Here is a 19,212-nt window from a genome sequence, read left to right as displayed (position 1 = left end):
AGTGAAAATGTGACAAATAATATTGGAGAGTTTGTTAACAAAGCATTGAAAGAATTCAGAAAAGGAAGCATTTTAAGCTGTTTTTATTTCTCTCACTAACATCCTTACATCTTCTAACAGTTGGCCATCTTTCTCTCATTCCAACTCCTGCTACTTCTTTTGAATACAAAGTAGATACAGCTGCTATCAGAAAAGTCCTAGCAATAAGCAGATGAGCAGGAATTACTCCAAAGGTTAAATCCAGAAATCAAAATTCTTAAGCAAAGAAAGTAGCAAAGACTTTTTTCAAACAAACAAAGCTGAAAGAATTTGTAGCAAGATGAAATTCCAGGACTACAAAAAATATTAAAGGAAGTTCTTCAAGCTGAAGTAAAATGCTACTAGATGAAAAACTTTGATCTATAAAAAGAAATGAAGAGTGCCATAAATAACTATGTGGGTAAATACAAAGATACTTTTTCATTTCTTAAAAATTAGTTGTTCAAAGCAATCATAATAATAATAATAATAACATAGTGTGAGTTTGTAACATATATAAAAGACATAACAATATTAGCACATTAGCAGGGGATAAAGAGAAGCATACTGTTGTAAGCATACTGAAGTAAAGGATAATACTTAGATCATCCATTAAGCGGTATATTATTATTTGAAAGCAGACAATGATAAGTGAAATACACATATTGTCAATCCTAGAACTACCACTACAAAATAAATAGGTATAGCAAATAAACCAATAATGAAAAAAAATGGACTACTAAAATATACTCAACTAACACAAAAAAAGTCAAGAAAAGAAGAAAAAAGGAAAAAAATTAGATGGGACAAGAAAAGAAGAAAAAGGAAAAAATTAGATGGGACAAATAGAAAATAAAAAGACATCAGACTTAATCATATTAAAAATTACATAAAATCTAAATAATCTAAAACACTCCAATTAACAGGCAGAATTTGTCAGACTAGAAAAACCCAACTATAATCTGTCTACAGAAAACTCAGTTTACATGTAGACTCAGTACAGTTTCAAAACACTAGATACCCCAAGCTTCAAAAGGAAAATCACAACAAAATGAACAAGTTCAAGAAAAAAGAAAATTAGCAGTATCTAATCATCAAAACACAAATCAGAGAACTACTGCATTTTATGGATTGAAAGGAAACGAATAGAGCTTGTAAACCAAACAGAATAAAAAAACTAGAAGTTCAGTCTGTGTTCTTCATCATCTTTAATGCCAGATAACACATTTGGGACGCCTAAAGGGGAAAAGAAAACTTGTAACCACCAGCAAGCTGCAAAATCTCAAACCAGTATTTTTTTTCTGTTTGTGGTATTTGGACACATAAATTATAGCATCCACAGCATTGAACACTATAATTAAGGTTATACTGGCACTTCTAATATTACAACCCCATATTTTCATTCATTCAAAACATTCTTAGAAAGTTCTTCAAGAAACTAAAAGACTTCCTTACTTGTCTCACTCCAAATGTGACTTTTCATCTTCCTGAGAGAGAAGAGCTATGAGAGAAGAAAAATATCTTTTCCAGCTCAAGAAAAACACCTTTCCAAGGGTAAAACAAACACAACAGAATCCCTCAGAAACATCCAAGATGGCAAACAAGAATTGAAAATTCCTCAATAACTTTAAAAAAAAAGTTAACCAAAAATCCAAGTTTATGCCAAGTTTGGTTTTCACATGGCAAAAAACTTGAAGCTTATACATGACATAATAAAAGATTTGACGATTTAAATCAATATACGTGTTTTTTAAAGAAATAGATCTTTGTAACATATGTAATCTTCCCAATAGCTAACTAAAAAGAGTCCTCTTTCAACTACTTCTGACTGAGAGGATGTAGACACAGGTAGAAGTTCAAGAAACTATGATTTCTTTTGTTCCCAAACTTTTAAGGCATAGCATACAGTTTGAAATAAATTTACCTTCATTTTCATCCATCTACAAGTTCTCTGTTCATGGTTTCTGGGTTTTTATTTCCTTTTCAATAATGTTTTAAATTACTCAAGTTACTTGAGCTCAAAAACAAACCTAAATCAAAAACAAAATATATCACCTTCTGATGGTTCTAAGGCTATAAACAATATTTCTAAGCTAAAATGAAAATCATAAACCACTTGTGACATATCAAATTTTCCTTAAAACAATCAAAAGGAGAGAAAGGTTTTGTCTCTCTCATTAGCTCCTAATTGTCAGTATTTAGGACAGTACTATGGCACTCAGTAAAGATCTGTGGAACGAATGAACTTTTCAACTTTTCCTCCAAATAAAGGAAATTAAGCACTAGAATGATAACTTTGTATGTGGCTTACCCATAATGAATAATGCCCACTTCATACACTAATCTTCAGTGAGATCTAATTATTAATTATGTTAGCATATGATGAGCTTGACAGACAAGTCTTTAATCTCTAAAAAGAATCTAAATTAACAGCAGCATAATCCACCCCAATTGTCCTAAACCCAAATTCCAGAAGTTATGCTAGAACTTCCTCTCCACATTTCCTCCAGAAGCTCTTCCCTGCTCCACATGCCCACTGCCAATGACTTAGTTCCATCTAGGCCCATAATTTTTCTCCTAGGAATAAGGTAAAGTGAACCTAAGTAATTATCTAAAATCACCTCCTCCATTCTATTCCTCTACTCTGAAAAACCAGTCAACTTCCTAAATTACAAATTCAAGCAAGTTGCTTTACTACCTTAAAACAATTAAATGGCTCTCTACTCTCTACACAAGTGGTCCTCAAATGTTTTCATCTAAGGCCCTTTTATCCTCTTAAAAACTACTGAGAGGAGTGGCGTCAGCATCAGGGGGCAGTGAGCTTGCCCGGGACTCTCTCCCCTCCAACATACAACAAAAAGGAGCAACCATATTCCAACAGAAAATATCCTAAAAGCACAGGTATCCATGAAGACTCATGGCAGCAACACGAGGGAGGGCAGAGAGGCTGGAGCCCCCCTCAGAGGAGATGCAACTGTCTAAGAGAGAACTTCACTCCCTCACCTAAAGACTGGGATCGCCACCACAGGAGGCTCCATGAGGGAAGGTGCAGTGGAGGGGTCGCACATCTGTGGGATCACCCAGGACTCCCTAGGTCCCTTGCAGCCTAGAGGGAAGCCCTCTAATGGCGCAAAAGCCTTCAGGCCGGGTGACCTCATCAAGCCAAGACCTCAGGAGACCAGATAGTGAGAAGTGATCAGGAAACCCGGGACTGCACACGGGAGAAAGCGCCCCTTCTCCAACCTGCGCCACATCACGCCATCTTGGCTGAAGGCAGAGAGCACAGAATATGCAGCTCTTGAGCCCCATCCAGTGACAACAGGCTGTAACTGCATCACAACGGGAAAACCCCATTCTTCCAGCATCAGGCAATTCACCAACTCTCCAGAACAGAAGGAAAACAATAAATACACAGAATTCAGTCCTGAGGACTCAGAAATAAGTAAACTAAACGACAATGAATTCAAAACAGCTATCGTTAAAAAACTCAATGAGGTGAAAGAGAACATAGAGAAACAATTCAACAAGTTCAGGAGCTACTTCACAAAAGAGATTGAAACTATAAAGAATCAATCCGAAATACTAGAGATGAAAGACACAATGGAAGAGATAAAACAAAATGCAGATTCCCTGAACGTTCGCATGGACACCACAGATGAGCAAATCAGCATAATCGAAGATAGACATGTTGAATTGCTCCAGACAGGAGGAGAGAGAACTGAGCCTAAAAAGAAATGAAGAAAGTATCCAAGAAATATCTGACTCAATGAGGAAATGCAACATCAGAATTATAGGTATTCAAGAAGGTTAAGAGGAGGAGAATGGAACAGAAAGCGTGCTCAAAAAAATAATAGCAGAGAACTTCCAAAATCTAAGGAATGAGAGGGAAATGTGTGTAGAGGAAGCTTTCAGATCTCCTAGATTTGGGAATGTAAAAATACCTACTGCAAGGCATATAGTAGTTAAACTGGCAAAAATGAATGACAAAGAAAGAATATTCAGGGCAGCAAGGCAGAAGAAAATAACCTACAAAGGAACCCCTGTCAGACTTTCAGCAGGTTTCTCTGCAGAAACCTTACAAGCCAGGTGAGAATGGAATGACATATTCAGAACTTTAAAAGATAAAAATCTTCAGCAAAAAATACTCTATCCAGCAAAAATATCCTTCAGACATGAGGGATAAATTAAATCTTTCCCAGACAAACAAAAGCTAAGTGACTTGGCAGTCACGAGACCCCCACTACAAGAAGTCCTCAAAAAGGCCCTCATACCTGAAAAAAGAAAAAAAAGGAGAAAGGGGTCACAAAACACAAAGTAAGGAGACTAATAGATAGACACAATCAGAATAGGATAGCAAATATTCAACTATAGCATTAGGCTAAAGGGAAGGAAAACACCAAAATCAAAGACAGTCTTGTCACTAGAAGCACAAACTCAAAACATAAGTTGGAATAAGATATGAGAATAACAACTTAGGAGGGGAGGAGGATAGGGACTGAACCAGTTTAGACTAAGGAAATAAGAGGCCATCATAAAATGGACTATGTTATGTACAAGATTCTGAATACAAACTTCAGGGTAGCCACTAAACTAAAAAGTAGAACAGAGACACAAAAAATAAATAAGGAAAAAAACAAAGAAACACAGCATAAAAAAACTGCATAATTCAATGGGTAGACCAAAACACACAGGACAAGAAACAAAGGAAATGTACAAAAACCAGAAAGCAAGTGATATACTGACAGCATTAAGCCTTCATATATCACTAATCATGCTCAATGTAAAGGGATTGAACTCTCCAATAAAAAGACACAGAGTGGCAAGATGGATTAGAGAACAAGATTCAACAATGTGTTGCCTCCAGGAAACAAATCTCTGCTCCAATGACAAGTACAGGCTCAGAGTCAAGGGGTGGAAGACGATACTTCAAGCTAATGGCAAACAAAAGAAAGCAGAGGTCGCAATACTTATACCAGAGAAAGTAGACTTCAAGATAACGTAGGTAAAGAGAGACAAAGAGGGGCAATATATAATGATCAAAGGGACACTCCATCAAGAAGAAACAATGCTTATAAATATCAATGCACCCAACACAGGAGCCCCAAAGTTCATAAGCAACTATTAACAAATCTAAAAGAAGACATTAAAAACAACACAATAATAGTAGGGGACCTCAACACCCCACTCACATCATTGGACAGATCACCCAGATAGAAAATCAACAAGGAAACAGTGGAATTAAATGAAAGGCTAAAACAGTTGGACTTAATAGACACCTATAGAACACTGCATCCAAAAACAGCAGAATACCCATTTTTCTCAAGTGCACATGGAACATTCTCAAGGATAGACTATACGTTGGGAAACAAGGCAAGCCTCTATAAATTTTAAAAAATTGAAATAATAACAAGCATCTTCTCTGATCATAATGCTATAAAGCTAGAAATTAATTACAAGAAAAAAGCTGAGAAAGGGACAAAAAAGTGGAGACTAAACAATATGCTATTGAACAAGCAATGGATCACTGAAGAAATTAAAGAAGAAATCAAAAAATATCTGGAGACAAATGAAAATGATAACATGCCATATCACTTCATATGGGATATAACAAAAGCTGTATTAAGAGGTAAATTCATCGCAATACCGGCACATCTTAACAAACAAGAAAAATCCCAAATAAGCAATCTCAACTGAAGTAGAAAAAGAAGAACAAAGCCCAAAGTCAGCAGAAGGAAAGAAATAATAAAAATCAGAGCAGAAATAAAAGCTATTGAAACAAAAAATGAAGTAGAAAGGATCAATGAAACAAACACCTGGTTCTTTGAGAAGATAAATAAAATTGACAAATCCTTAGCCAGACTTACAAAGAAAAAGCTCAAATAAACAAAATCAGAAATGAAAGAGGAGAAATAACAACAGACTCCACAGAAACACAGCGGATTATAAGAGAATACTACAAAAAACCATATGCCAACAAAATGGATAACCTAGAGGAAATGGATAAATTCTTAGACTCCTACAACCTCCCAAAGCTGAGTCAAGAAGAAACAAACAATCTGAATAGACCAATCACAAGGAAAGAGATTGAAACAGCAATCAAGAGCATCCCAAAGAATAAAACCCCAGGACCAGATGGCTTTCCTGGGGAATTCTACCAAACTTTCAGAGAGGATTTAATACCTATCCTTTTCAAGCTATTCCAAAAAATTAGGGAGGATGGAACACTTCCTAAAACATTCTACGAGGCCAACATCACTCTGATACCAAAGCCTGACAAGGACAGCAGAAAAAAGGAGAACTATAAGCCAATATCAGTGATGAACAGAGATGCAAAAATTCTCAACAAAATTTTGGCAACCCGAATTCAGCAATACATCAAAAGGATCATACATCATGATCAAATGGGATCCCTACCAGGGACACAGAGATGATTCAACATCTGCAAATCAATCAACATGATACACCACATCAACAAATTGAGGAATAAAAACCACATGATCACCTCAATAGATGTAGAGAAAGCACTTGACAAGATCCAACAGCCATTTATGATAAAAACTCTGAACAAAATGGGGATAGAGGGAAATTACCTCAACATAATAAAGGCCATATATGACAAAACCACAGCCAATATCATACTCAATGGGCAAAAACTGAGCACCATCCCCCTGAGAATGGGAACAAGACAAGGATGAACAGTATCACCACTCTTATTCAACATAGTACTGGAGGTTTTGGCCAGAGCAATTAGGCAAGAGAAAGGAATAAAAGGAATCCGAATAGAGAGTGAAGAGGTGACACTCTCACTGTTCGCAGATATGATCTTACACATAGAAAACCCAAAAACATCCATTGGAAAACTAAAAGAAATAATTAACAGCTACAGTAAAGTTGCAGGGTACAGAGTCTACCTACAAAAATCAGTTGCTTTTCTATACTCCAATAACAAACTTACAGAAAGACAACTCAAAAATATAATTCCATTTGCAATTGCAACTAAAATAATAAAAGTACCTAGGAATAAATTTAACCAGGGAGGTGAAGGACTTATACAAAGAAAACTATAAGACACTACTGAGAGAAACTGATAATGACTTAAACAGATGGAAAGAGATTACTTGCTCATGGATTGGAAGAATAAACATAGTTAAAAAGTCCATACTACCCAAAGCAATGTACAGATTCAATGCAATCCCTATCAGAATCCCAATGACATTCTTCATGGAAATAGAGCAAAGAATACTAAAATTCATATGGGGCAATCAAAGACCCCGAATTGCGAAGGCAATCCTGAGAAAAAAGAACAAAGCTGGAGGCATCACAATCCCTGACTTCAAAATGTACTACAAAGCCAGAGTGACCAAAACAGCATGGTATTGTTACAAAAACATGCACACATATCAATGGAAGAGAACTGAGAGCCCAGAAATAAACCCACACATCTATGGACAACTAATTTTCAACAAGGGAGCCAAGAAAATACAATGGAGAACGGAAAGTCTCTTCAATAATTCATGTTGTGATAACTGCACAGCCACATGCAAAAGAATGAAGGTAGGCCACTATCTCACACCAGACACAAAAACAAACTCAAAATGGATCAAAGACTTGAAGATATGACCTGAAACTATAAAATTCCTGGAAGATAATATTGGCAGTACACTCTCTGACATCAAACTAAAAAGGATCTTTTCAAATACCATGTCCTCTCAGACAAGGGAAACAAAAGAAAAAATAAACAAGTAGGAATTCATCAGACTAAAGAGTTTCTGCAACGCAAAAGAAACTAGGATCAAAACAAAGAGACAACCGACCAACTGGGAGAAAATATTTGCAAATCATATATCTGACAAGGTGTTAATCTCCATAATATATAAGGATCTCACACAAATGAACAATAAAAAAGCAAACAACTCGATCAAAAAGTGGGCAGAGGAGATGAACAGACATTTTTCCAAAGAAGATACAGAGATGGCCAATAAACACACGAAAGGATGTTCAACGTCACTAATCATCAGGTAAATGCAAATCAAAACTATACTAAGATACCACCTTACACCTGTTAAAATGGCTATAATCACTAAAACTAAAAATAACAAATGTTGGGGAGGATGTGGAGAGAAGGGAACTCTCACACACTGCTGGTGGGAATGCAAACTGGTGCAACCATTAGGGAAAACAGTATGGAGATTCCTCAAAAAACTAAAAATAGACCTACCACATGACCTAGCTATCCCACTACTGGGTATCTACCCAAACAATTTGAAATCAACAATCCAAAGTAACATATGCACCCCTACGTTCATTGCAGCACTATTCACAATAGCCAAGACATGTAAGCAACCCAAGTGCCCATGGACTGATGATTGGATAAAGAAGATGTGGTGTATATATATATATATATATATATATATACACACACACACACACACAATGGAATACTACTCAACCAGAAAAAAAGACAAATTCATCCCATTTACAATAACATGGAACGAGTTAGAGGGAATCATGCTAAGTGAAATAAGCCAGACTGAGAAAGACAAACACCATATGATTTCACTCATATGTGGAATATAAACAAGTACTGGGACAAAGAAAACACTTCAGTGGTTGCCAGGGAAAGGGGCGTGGGGGGGGCCCGGGGGGTGAAGGGGAGCACTTATGTGGTCACAGTCAAGAAATAATGTACAACTGAAATCTCACATTGATGTAAACTATTATGAACTCAATAAAAAAAATTTTAAATAAAAAAAACTACTGAGAGCCCAAAGACCTTTTGTACATGTGGATTATATCCACCCATATTTACCATATGATGAAAAAGAAGAAAAAAGTTTAAATATATATCTTATGTATATATTCTTTTGTAATTATTTTAAAACAAGAAACCCAGGGGGCCAGCCCCGTGGCCGAGTGGTTAAGTTTGCACATTCTGCTTGGGTGGCCCAGAGTTGCACTGGTTCATATCCTGGGTGCAGACATGGTACCTCTCATTAGGCCATGCTGAGGTGGCATCCCACATGCCACAACTAGAAGGACCCACAACTAAAACATACAGCTATGTACTGGGGGACTTGGGGAGAAAAAATGCAGGGAAAAAAACAAAGATTGGCAACAATTGTTAGCTCAGCTGCCAATGTAAAAAAAAAAAATCCATTATGTTATAAATATTTACAAATAAGTTACAAAATGTTAAGTTTTCATGTTTTATGAAAAATAGCTATATTTTCCAAAACAAAAAGAAAATTAGTAAAAAGAATGGAATTATTTTACATTTTTAAAAACCTGGCCTAATAGATAGCTGGATTTCTCATATCTGTTTCTGCCTTCAATCTGTTGCAATATCACACATCAAGTAGCTTCTGAAAAATTCCACTCTACACTCATGAGAGAATGATGGTGAAAAAAGTACATCATGTCTTATACTATTATTATAGGAATAGTTTTAACCTTGTGAATACCCTGAAAAAACCTGGGAAACTCTGAGGGACTTCAGATCATACTTTGAGAACCACTAGATAACAATAAATTTCAAACTCTCTTATGAGTTGCACAAAAGTTCATGATCTGAGAAAATTACTGAACTAAAAAGGAAACAGATTTGAGGAAATTATCCACAGTACAGCACAAAGAGACAGAGATATAGAATATAAAAGGTTAGGGATGTGAAGGATAGACTGAGGTCCAACATACGTGTAAATGGAGTTTTAGAAGGCAAGAAGAGGCAGAATAAGCCTAAATTAACATTCAAAGATAAAGTGGGGATTTCTCAGAAGTAATCAAAAACATAAATCCATAGATACAGGAAACAGAATAAATCCCAAGAAGGATAACAAAAAAGAAATTCACTCCTAGAGGCACTACTGTGAAACTCAAGAACACCAAGGACTAAAAACAAAATATCTTAAATACAAATAGAAAAAATATACCTACATTTTACAATAAAAAGACAACATCACTAACAGACAAAAACCTCAAGAGCAAAAACAGAACCAATTCAATAGCGGAATAATAATTCCAAAGTACTAAGAGAAAATAACCGCCAACCTGATGTAACCAAATTAACTATCATTCAAAGACTGAGAGAGAAATAAAGATGTTTTAGACAAATCAAAACTTAATGTACCAATTACTAGTAAGAGGATTGAATCAGTAATCAAAAACCTCCCAACAAATATACATCCAGGATCAGATGGCTTCACTGGTGAATTCTAACAAACATTCAAAGAAGAATACCAATCCTTCTCAAACTCTTCCAAAAAGAGAGAAGAGAAGGGAACACTTCCAAACTCATTTTATGAGGTCAGCATTACCCTGATACCAAAACCAGACAAGATGACACAAGAAAACAAATTATAAGCCAACATGTTCATCAATATCCTTGATGAACATAGATGTGAAAATCCTCAACAAAATATAAGCAAACTGAATTCAACAATACATTAAAAGGATTATACAGCATGACCAAGTGGAATCTACTCCAGGGATACAAGGATGGTTCAACATGAGCAAATCAATGTGATACACCATATTCACAAAATGAAGGATAAAAGTCATTGATCATCTCAATAGATGCAGAAAAAGCATTTGACAAACTCAACATCCATTTATGATAAAAACTCCAACAAAGTGGGTAGAGAGGGAATGTACCTCAACATAATAAAGACCACATATGACAAGCCCACAGCTAACGGCATATACAATGGTGAAAAGCTGAAAGCTTTTCCTCTAAGATTAGAACAAGAAAAGGATGCCAACTCTTACAACTTTTATTCAACATAGTATTCTAAGTCGTACCCAGAGCAACAGGCAAGGAAAAGAAAAGGAATAAAATTGGAAAGGAATAAGCAAAATTACTTGTTTGCAGATGACATTATCTTAGATATAGAAAACCCTAAAGACTCTGACAAAAAAACTGTTAAAACTAATAAATTCAGTAAAATTATAGAATACAAAATCAATATACAAAAATCAATTGCATTTCTATGCACCAATAACTATCAGAATTTACATTTACAATAGCATCAAACAATAAAATACCTAGTAATAAATTGAACCAAGGAAGTAAAAGATCTGTAGACTGAAAACAATGACATTGATGAAAGAAATAGATGAAGACACAAATAAATGGAAAGACATCTCATTTTCTTGGATTGAAAGAATTAATGTGTTAAAATGTACAATACTACCCAAAGTGATCTACAGAGTCAATGCAATTCCTATCAAAATTCCAACGACCCTTTTCACTAAATAGGAAAAACACCTCTAAAATTTATATGAAACCATATAATACAATACAATTCGAATAGCCAAAGCAATCTTAAGAAAGAGGAACAAGGCTGGAGGCATCACACTTCCTGATTTCAAACTGTATTACAAAGCCACAGTAATCAAAACAGTATGGTACTGGAACATGGATCAATGGAACAGAATTGAGAACCCAGAAATAAACTTACACATACATGGTCAACTAATCTTTGACAAGGGCACCAAGAACACACAATGTTTCAAGAAAGGATAGCCTCTTCAATAAATGGTGCTGACAAAACTGGATATCCACATGCAAAAAAACGAAACTGGACTCTTATCTTCACTACTCACAAAAATTAACCTAAAATGGATTAAAGACTTAAATGTAAGACCCAAAACTACTAGAATAAAACACAGGGAAAAAGCTCCTTGACATCGGTCTTGCAATGACATTTTGGATATGACACCAAAAGCATAAGCAACAAAACCAAAAGAAAAAACAAGTGGGACTCCATCATATTAAAAAGCTTCCACATAGCAAAGGAAACTATCAACAAAATGAAAAATTAACCTATGGAATGGGAGAATATATTTGCAAACCATGTATCTGATAGGAGCTTAATATCTAAAACATAAACTCATAAACTCAACAGCAAAAAGCAATCCAATTTAAAAATGCACAAAGGGAAGGAATAAACATTTTTCTAAAGAAGATATACAAATGGCCAACAATTACCTGAAAAAATGCTGAACATCCCTAATTATGAAGGAATGCAAATCAAAACCACAATGAGCTATCACCCCACACTTGTTAAGATGGCTATTATCAAATAGACAAGAGTTAACAAATGCTGGAAAAAGGAAACTACCATATTATCTAGCAATCCTTGGATATATATCCAAAGGAAACAATATCACTATCGCAAAGAGGTATGTGCACTTCCATATCCATTGCAGCATCATTCACAATAGCCTAGACATGGACACAATCTAAATGTCCACTGATGGATGAATGGATAAAGAAAATGTGGTATATACATATACAAAGGAATATTCTTCAGCTATGAAAAAGAAAGAAATCCTGCCATTTTCAACAATGTAGATGAAACTGGAGAACAATATGCTGAGTGAAATAAGCCACACAAAGACAAATTCTTATGGTATCACTTACATGTGGAATCTGAAAAAAAAGTCAAACTCATAGAAACAGAGCAGAATGAATGGTGGCTGCCAGAGCCTGAAGGAAATACACAATATAGGTCAAAGGGTACAAACTGTCAGTTATAAAATGAATAAACAGGATCTAATGTACAGCAAGGTGACTATAGTTAATAATGCCATGTTGACACTTGAAATTTGCTAAGATAGTAGATCTTAAGCATTCTCACACACAAAAAAAGTAACTGAGGTGATAGATGTATTAATCAACTTGATGGTGTGAATCCTTTCACAAGGTATACTTATATCAAATCACCATGTTCTATACTTTAAATATATACAATTTGTCAATTACACCTCAATAAACATGGAAAAAATAAAAATAAGTTAAAAAAGAAACACAACCAATAACAAATATATATACACATATATATACATATATAAGTAAATAAAATGTTTCACCCCAGAGTGAAACTCAAAAGTATCTATTTCTCTACTACAACATCTCAAAACAGACTTAGAAGGTAATCTCAGGTATTTTTAAAATTAAACATACTTTGGAAGATTCAAGATACACAATAAAAATAGACTAGGGCTCTGAACCACCTTAATGCTTGCTGCACCTGACTAAACTGAATACTTCACTTATTAGAAGAGTTTGGTACAAATCCATTAAGTGCAAGTAAATTCAAGATCAGATTCACATATTTAAAACTTCTTCACCAAAATGCATAATATTATATCATACAGAAACGGTGATTTGGTTTATTCTTTTCTCAGCTGAGGATGCAAAGGGACATTTACAACCACTACTATCCCTTCTCTAGTACTGTATGTTACTTGGTTTTGATACCGTACAACTTCTCTTTCCACGCCTCTATCTGGCCCACTACCAGGGCAGATTACTTACTAAACACTGTCAGGGACTTCTGGCTCCCTTTCTGCAGAATGCTTCATTCACCTTCTCTACACAAAAGGTCAGATGGCCCACTTGCCAACCCTATTTCATCATTCCAGTTACAATACTAAAAACAAGAACTCAAACTTAAGGCCTGAAATTTATAGGCAGAAGATATAGCCAATGGCTGGAAATTATTTAACCACACACTCCATCTAAGACATTCTTCCACTACATCAAAATGATATGAAATTATTATAACTAATTTTATTAACAATTAGGTAGCTTTTCTGACTGCTACAAAGGAAAAAGACCCAGGGTATTCATGCTCTTCACAACATAAAGTGTTTCCCTAGTAGGAGTAAAGACAATACCCACAATTTATAGGGAATTCTATTTCTCACTATTTGTATGAAGAGGCTACAGACAGAATCTAAACTATGTTATCTGCTACCAGGATCACCAGCATCAGTAACCTGTACCCGTGGAAGTGAGGGAATCAATAACAGCACAATAAATTCCACAGACTAAGTCAGCTTTTCTGAGCCCCACCTGAATTTCTGAAAAGGTAGCTGTCTCAGTCTGTTTGGGCTGCTGTAACAAAATACCACAGATTAGGTAGCTTATAGACAACAGAAATTTATTTCTCCCAGTTCTGGAGGCTGAGAAGTCCAAGATCAAGGTGCCAGCATGGTCTGATGAGGGCCTTTTCCTGGTTCATAGCTGGTGCCTTTACACCATGTCCTCACATGTCAGACAGGGCTAGGGATCTCTCTGGAGACTCCTTTATAGGGCAGTAATTCCATTCATGAAGGCTCCACTCTCAGGACTTAAGTATCTCCCAAAGACCCCACCTTCTAATACCATCATCTTTGGGGATTAGGATTTCAACACATGAATCTCAGAAGGACACACTCAAACCATAGCAGCAGTCAATCAGATTAATCCACCCTCATTTAAGAGAATGAGAGAGTTTAAAAAAAAAGCCGCATAAATATTGTTAACAGTCCTACCAACACCTCCTTGAGCATAGCGGTGCTCAAGCTTCAATGAGAGGATATGATACTTCTCTATTATCTCTGAGGCTACCGAAGCCAATAATGGATTTCCATAGCACATAAAAAGTACATACATTTAAAAGTACATACAGTAACAAAAAGCTTAGTTCTTTATCTCAAGTTGTAATGGTAGTTTAAATTTTGGTTTAGGTTCAAAAGATTTTTTTAATTTTTTATGAATAATAAATATTACTTCTACAAACAGCCTTGCAAGTGGTTACATCTATTAAGTCAAAAGATTTTAAAAGTTTAGTTTTTCATAGTACAAAGACCAGAATAAACACGTACTTTAAAAACAAATTTACTACTCTCTTTAGGTTGAAGAAGCTTTTTCCAAGACTTATTAACACAAGGAGCAGAGAAAGCATATACAATCAGAGAATAAAAGAACTACGTAGCAAATTTTGCTGTATTTTACAAATGAGGCCCACAGAGGCTGAACAAGCAAAACTGCCCAAAGAGAGGCACACACAGTTAAATGCAAGTTACTGGTAATGTTTTTGTTCTTGAGCTGTGTGCTGGGTCCACAAGTATTTATTAGAATAGACTAGAGCAGACTTAACTAGCTAAATAAATAAGTCAGACCTGGACAAGTGGTGATGGTGTGTCATTAATCAAATACTGTATCTGAAGTCCAAAAGAGAAAACACAGTTCACCAGTAACTAATCTGTAGGATCTGAAGGTAGGTATTATGACTGACATAGATATGCCTCTCAGCGTAAATCCCAAACAGTTAATACATATTTTCTGAGTGAAATATCAACGTAGTAAAAATAATTCAGGGGCCGGCTCAGTGGCACAGCAGTTAAGTTCGCACACCCTGCTACAGCGGCCTGAGGTTCATGGGTTTGTAGGCCAGGCATGGACCTACACACCACTCATCAAGCCATGCTGTGGCGGTGTACCACATATACAACAGAAGAAGACTGGCACAGATGTTAGCTCGGGGATAATCTTCCTCAAGCAAAAAAGAGGAAGACTGGCAAAAGATGTTAGCTTGGGGCCAATCTTCCTCACCAAAAAAACAAAAAACAAAAACCAAAAATTTAGAGTGAACATCAAGGTAGCCGTTAATAACCCAACACAACTTGGTCAGCTTCTCACTGAAAAAAAATCTCAATAATTAAAACTGATTATAAAGACATGTTAAGGCTGCATATTCTAACTATTATCACTAGAGTCACACTCAAACCCTTATAAATCTAAGTATCTTTCACAGCAAAGATTATATAAATATCTTAGCAATGCTTTTCAGTGCTTTAAAGAGTAGGAAATCAACAACATTGGTATAATTAAATTGAACTTTGCAAATTAGGCATGTCTTCTTATCAAGGCATTTAGCAATACTGTGTTTCTGTAATGATCTTTTCTGAATTAAACCTCAGATTTCTAACTTTTAAACTGTACTTTATTACATTCTCATATATTAACAGTATTATTTTTAACAGATTCATATTTATAACTCTAAAAGGCTTTATTTAACCTACCATCCCACACTAGTTTTGAGAAAATAAGTCTTTTCTTCATTGTGATTCTATAATGTAGTAACTTGAAACAATTTAATTCAAATGAGTTTATTCAGTTTTACTAGTACACATATAATTTTTTAACATACAATTTTTTAACTTAATTTCCTACTTAACAAATCAAAGCTTAAAATAGGAAAATAAACTGTTTAAAAATGTGTTTCATCTATAATGTTCTTATTGAAAAATTAATTCCAATCACTAACATAAACCTAAGTATTACTCTCCAGGGCTGTATACTGCTGAATAATTTGTCCAAATGTCAACTGCAATTTTCGAAAATCCCTTCTACCTCAAAATTTTAAACATCTGTAAAAAATACTTGTTTTGAGAGTGGTTTACATTCATGACACTTGACCTTTTGCTGTACACACCACAAAATTCAAGTCTCAAATACCATGCAAGCAGGAAATCTGATCATTCCTGCAGTAGCCATCTGCATGGTCCAATATTAAGTATTAGTTCTTGGTTGCACTAAGTCATGTGTTACAAATCTTTTTCTGCAGCCTCTATAATTAGTTGTAATTTGCCTCTTTTAAAATGTGTTTCTTATGGGACATCTGGCCTTGAAACTTCACCTTCCCATTGAAAAAATACTTAATGTCTGGATTTTTTTCTCCTAATATAGAGCACTGCATGGGGGGTATAACCAAGTCCAGACTTTTAAAAAAATAATTTCCAAGAACACATGATGATTAAGAACCATTTAAGTATTATCAAATATAAGTGTAAAATAAAACTTAGTCGCAATATAACTATCTAAAGATTTTTAAATCAATCTCCCAAATATTTAAAGTTCACAAAATAAATTTTCATGAGAATGTAGCACTAGTCTACTGACTTACAGGAACTCCTTTAGTTAAGACAAATTAGACAATACATGTTTAGAATCAAAGATTTCATAAAAGGAAAAAACAGATTTGATCCCAGTGGGATGATGTAACACTCAAAAGTATTGACTTAAGACAGGAAATGATTTTAACAATTCACTAATAACTTTAATTTCACAGAGATTGAAGTTACATTTAGGATACACTAAAACTGCCTTAAGGTTCTTATGAAAATAATCAATTTACTAATACTCATCAATTCAACTGGTTCTAGAAAGACTTCCTTAAACTGAAAGTTAAATGTGGGCTAAGGAAAAAGTAATAAAAATGAAAGACAGAGATACGTCTTTTCTGCAAGATGAAAGTGGAAAAATTCATCACAATATGCAGCTGTCCAGAACTATTTGCTTCCTAGATTAGAAAATTTTTTGTAGAAACTCCTTAAAATCAATATTACGCTTTTACAAAAAACACTAACAAGAAATGTACGACGAGGCAGAGAAGAAATAAATAAGTTAGGAAAAAATCACTTTCTGATGCCAAAACTTCAAAGGCAACAATGAAATTTGGTATAAAGGTAAATTCAACATATTTTGATCTCCCAAAAAATAACTCGAGAAATGTTCACTTCATTTAGAAACGTCATGTAAATAAAAAATCATGCAGGTCCTTTGCAAAAATTTAAAAATCTTCACCTGAAAATTGGACAGTCAGGCCCCACTTCTAGTGGATATAGGTAATAACCACTCTACATGATCACTATTATAGGGCTACGATCAGATTAAGTAAAATTAGTATCAAAATATTCTTTAGGATGTTTTATCCAAATTTAAGAACTCCCTTTTGTAATTAATTATGCTACTTTAATAGGCATGTAAAAATAGCAAGTATACAAGCTAAGATTTACTTACGTAAAAGTTGACATACCCCAGAAGTTAAAGAAATATCAAATACTAAAAACGATTAAAATTGGTTAACATAAACAACTAAGCTCAATAATTTCCTACCTGTATTCCATCTTTAAGTTTCAAAATACATTCCATTGTATTGATGGTAATTACCACTGGTTCCGAACCCAGTTTTGTCCAAGGTACATGGATCCTCAACTCATGAATATGTCCACTTAAAAAGGTGAATGGTAATTTCAATTCCTTAAAACACAAAATATTAAAATAAAAGTTAGTATTTAATATTTTTTCATCATAATATCCAAATTACTTCCTTAAAAGAAAAATGAAATTCTTAATACAAAAATATTTGGGGAATTATTGTTCATCAAAAAGTAGCATCAAATAATTTGTTAAACTACAAAAACTTATTGTGCAAGTTACATTTAATAAGCCTTAGTTTCTTATTTTGCTGAATGGAAATAATATATGATGCCTGGTACATAATAAAGGCTCAGATATGGTACTGGTAGTAGTAGTCACAGTAGACAGCAGCAGTACTTGAGATAACTAAATGGTATATTGTTCAAAATCTCCATCTAAAAATATGTATTTAAAATGTGTTTTAAACTAACAGAATAGGATAGTAAGGCAAATTGAAAGGAGGGCTGAATTGGAGACAGAAGAATGACCTGACAAAACAAAAATTGCCCAACCTTGAAAAAAAACTTATTGAGCTTTACCTAATTAAAGATTGTACCTGGATCTATCTGGTCATAAATTTTAAATGTTTTCTGACTGGTTTCCATTATTATTAGGAGGTTAGAAATGAAAACATAAATGTCACCACAATGACCTTATTCTAATTTGTTTCACTTTCAGATAAAAATTTTTGTTACAAATCAACAAAGGAAGAAAAAAATAAAATGTATTTAGATTACATTTCAATAACATTCTTACAGTTGTTACAACTCAGTGAAAGTTAAGACAAATAGTAAGCTTATTCATTCATTCAACAATCACCCACCTACTTGGTTTAGCAACATAGTAGCAAGATAGCTAAACATACATGGTAGTATGACAAAGCGGTTAAGATCAATAACTCTCTGAGCCAGCCCTGGTGGCCTAGTGGTTAAGTTCAGCGTGTTCTGCTTCAGCGGCCTGGGTTTGATTCCCCAGCATGGACCTACACCGCTCTGTTATCAGCCATGCTGTACTGGCAGCCTACATATTAAAAAACAGAGGAAGACTGGCACAGATGTAGGCTCAGGGCGAATCTTCCTCAACAACAACAACAACAAAACATCAATAACTCTGGAGTCCCAGCAGACACGGATTTAAATCCGACCTCTGCTACTTACTACCATAACGACACTGGGTAAGTTGTTTAACCTATCTGTGCCTCAGTTTCTTTATCTGTAAAATCTGGATAATAATAGTATCTTTGAGAATTGAATTAATTTATATAAAGTGCTTAGAACAGCGTCTTCCTTAAAGAGCAATCAATATAAAGATGCTATTATTATTATTATTATTAAAAACATGTATCATATATGTCTTCACAAGTTTTTGTTCGTTTTTGAGGA

The 19,212-nt window shown here is 34.7% G+C and overlaps 1 protein-coding gene across 15 annotated transcripts in view; it reads right to left on the bottom strand.

Moving 5' to 3' along the window:
- VPS13B (vacuolar protein sorting 13 homolog B) overlaps positions 1–19,212 on the bottom strand; it is a 781,052-nt gene that overhangs the window by 746,249 nt on the left and 15,591 nt on the right. For all 15 annotated transcript variants that reach the window (XR_011493286.1, XR_011493288.1, XR_011493289.1 and 12 more), the window contains exon 3: positions 17,747–17,890. Coding sequence is in view for 12 of the 15 variants with exons in the window: in XM_044743909.2 (XP_044599844.2) it covers positions 17,747–17,890 (144 nt within the window). In the remaining 3 variants the exon portion in view is untranslated. The remainder of the gene's footprint in view (positions 1–17,746; positions 17,891–19,212) is intronic.

Source organism: Equus asinus, chromosome 12 (assembly GCF_041296235.1).
Source record: "Equus asinus isolate D_3611 breed Donkey chromosome 12, EquAss-T2T_v2, whole genome shotgun sequence".
Classification (NCBI taxonomy): Eukaryota; Metazoa; Chordata; class Mammalia; order Perissodactyla; family Equidae; genus Equus; species Equus asinus.
Note: the sequence above shows the minus strand (reverse complement) of the source record. Positions and strands in the feature narration are given on the sequence as shown.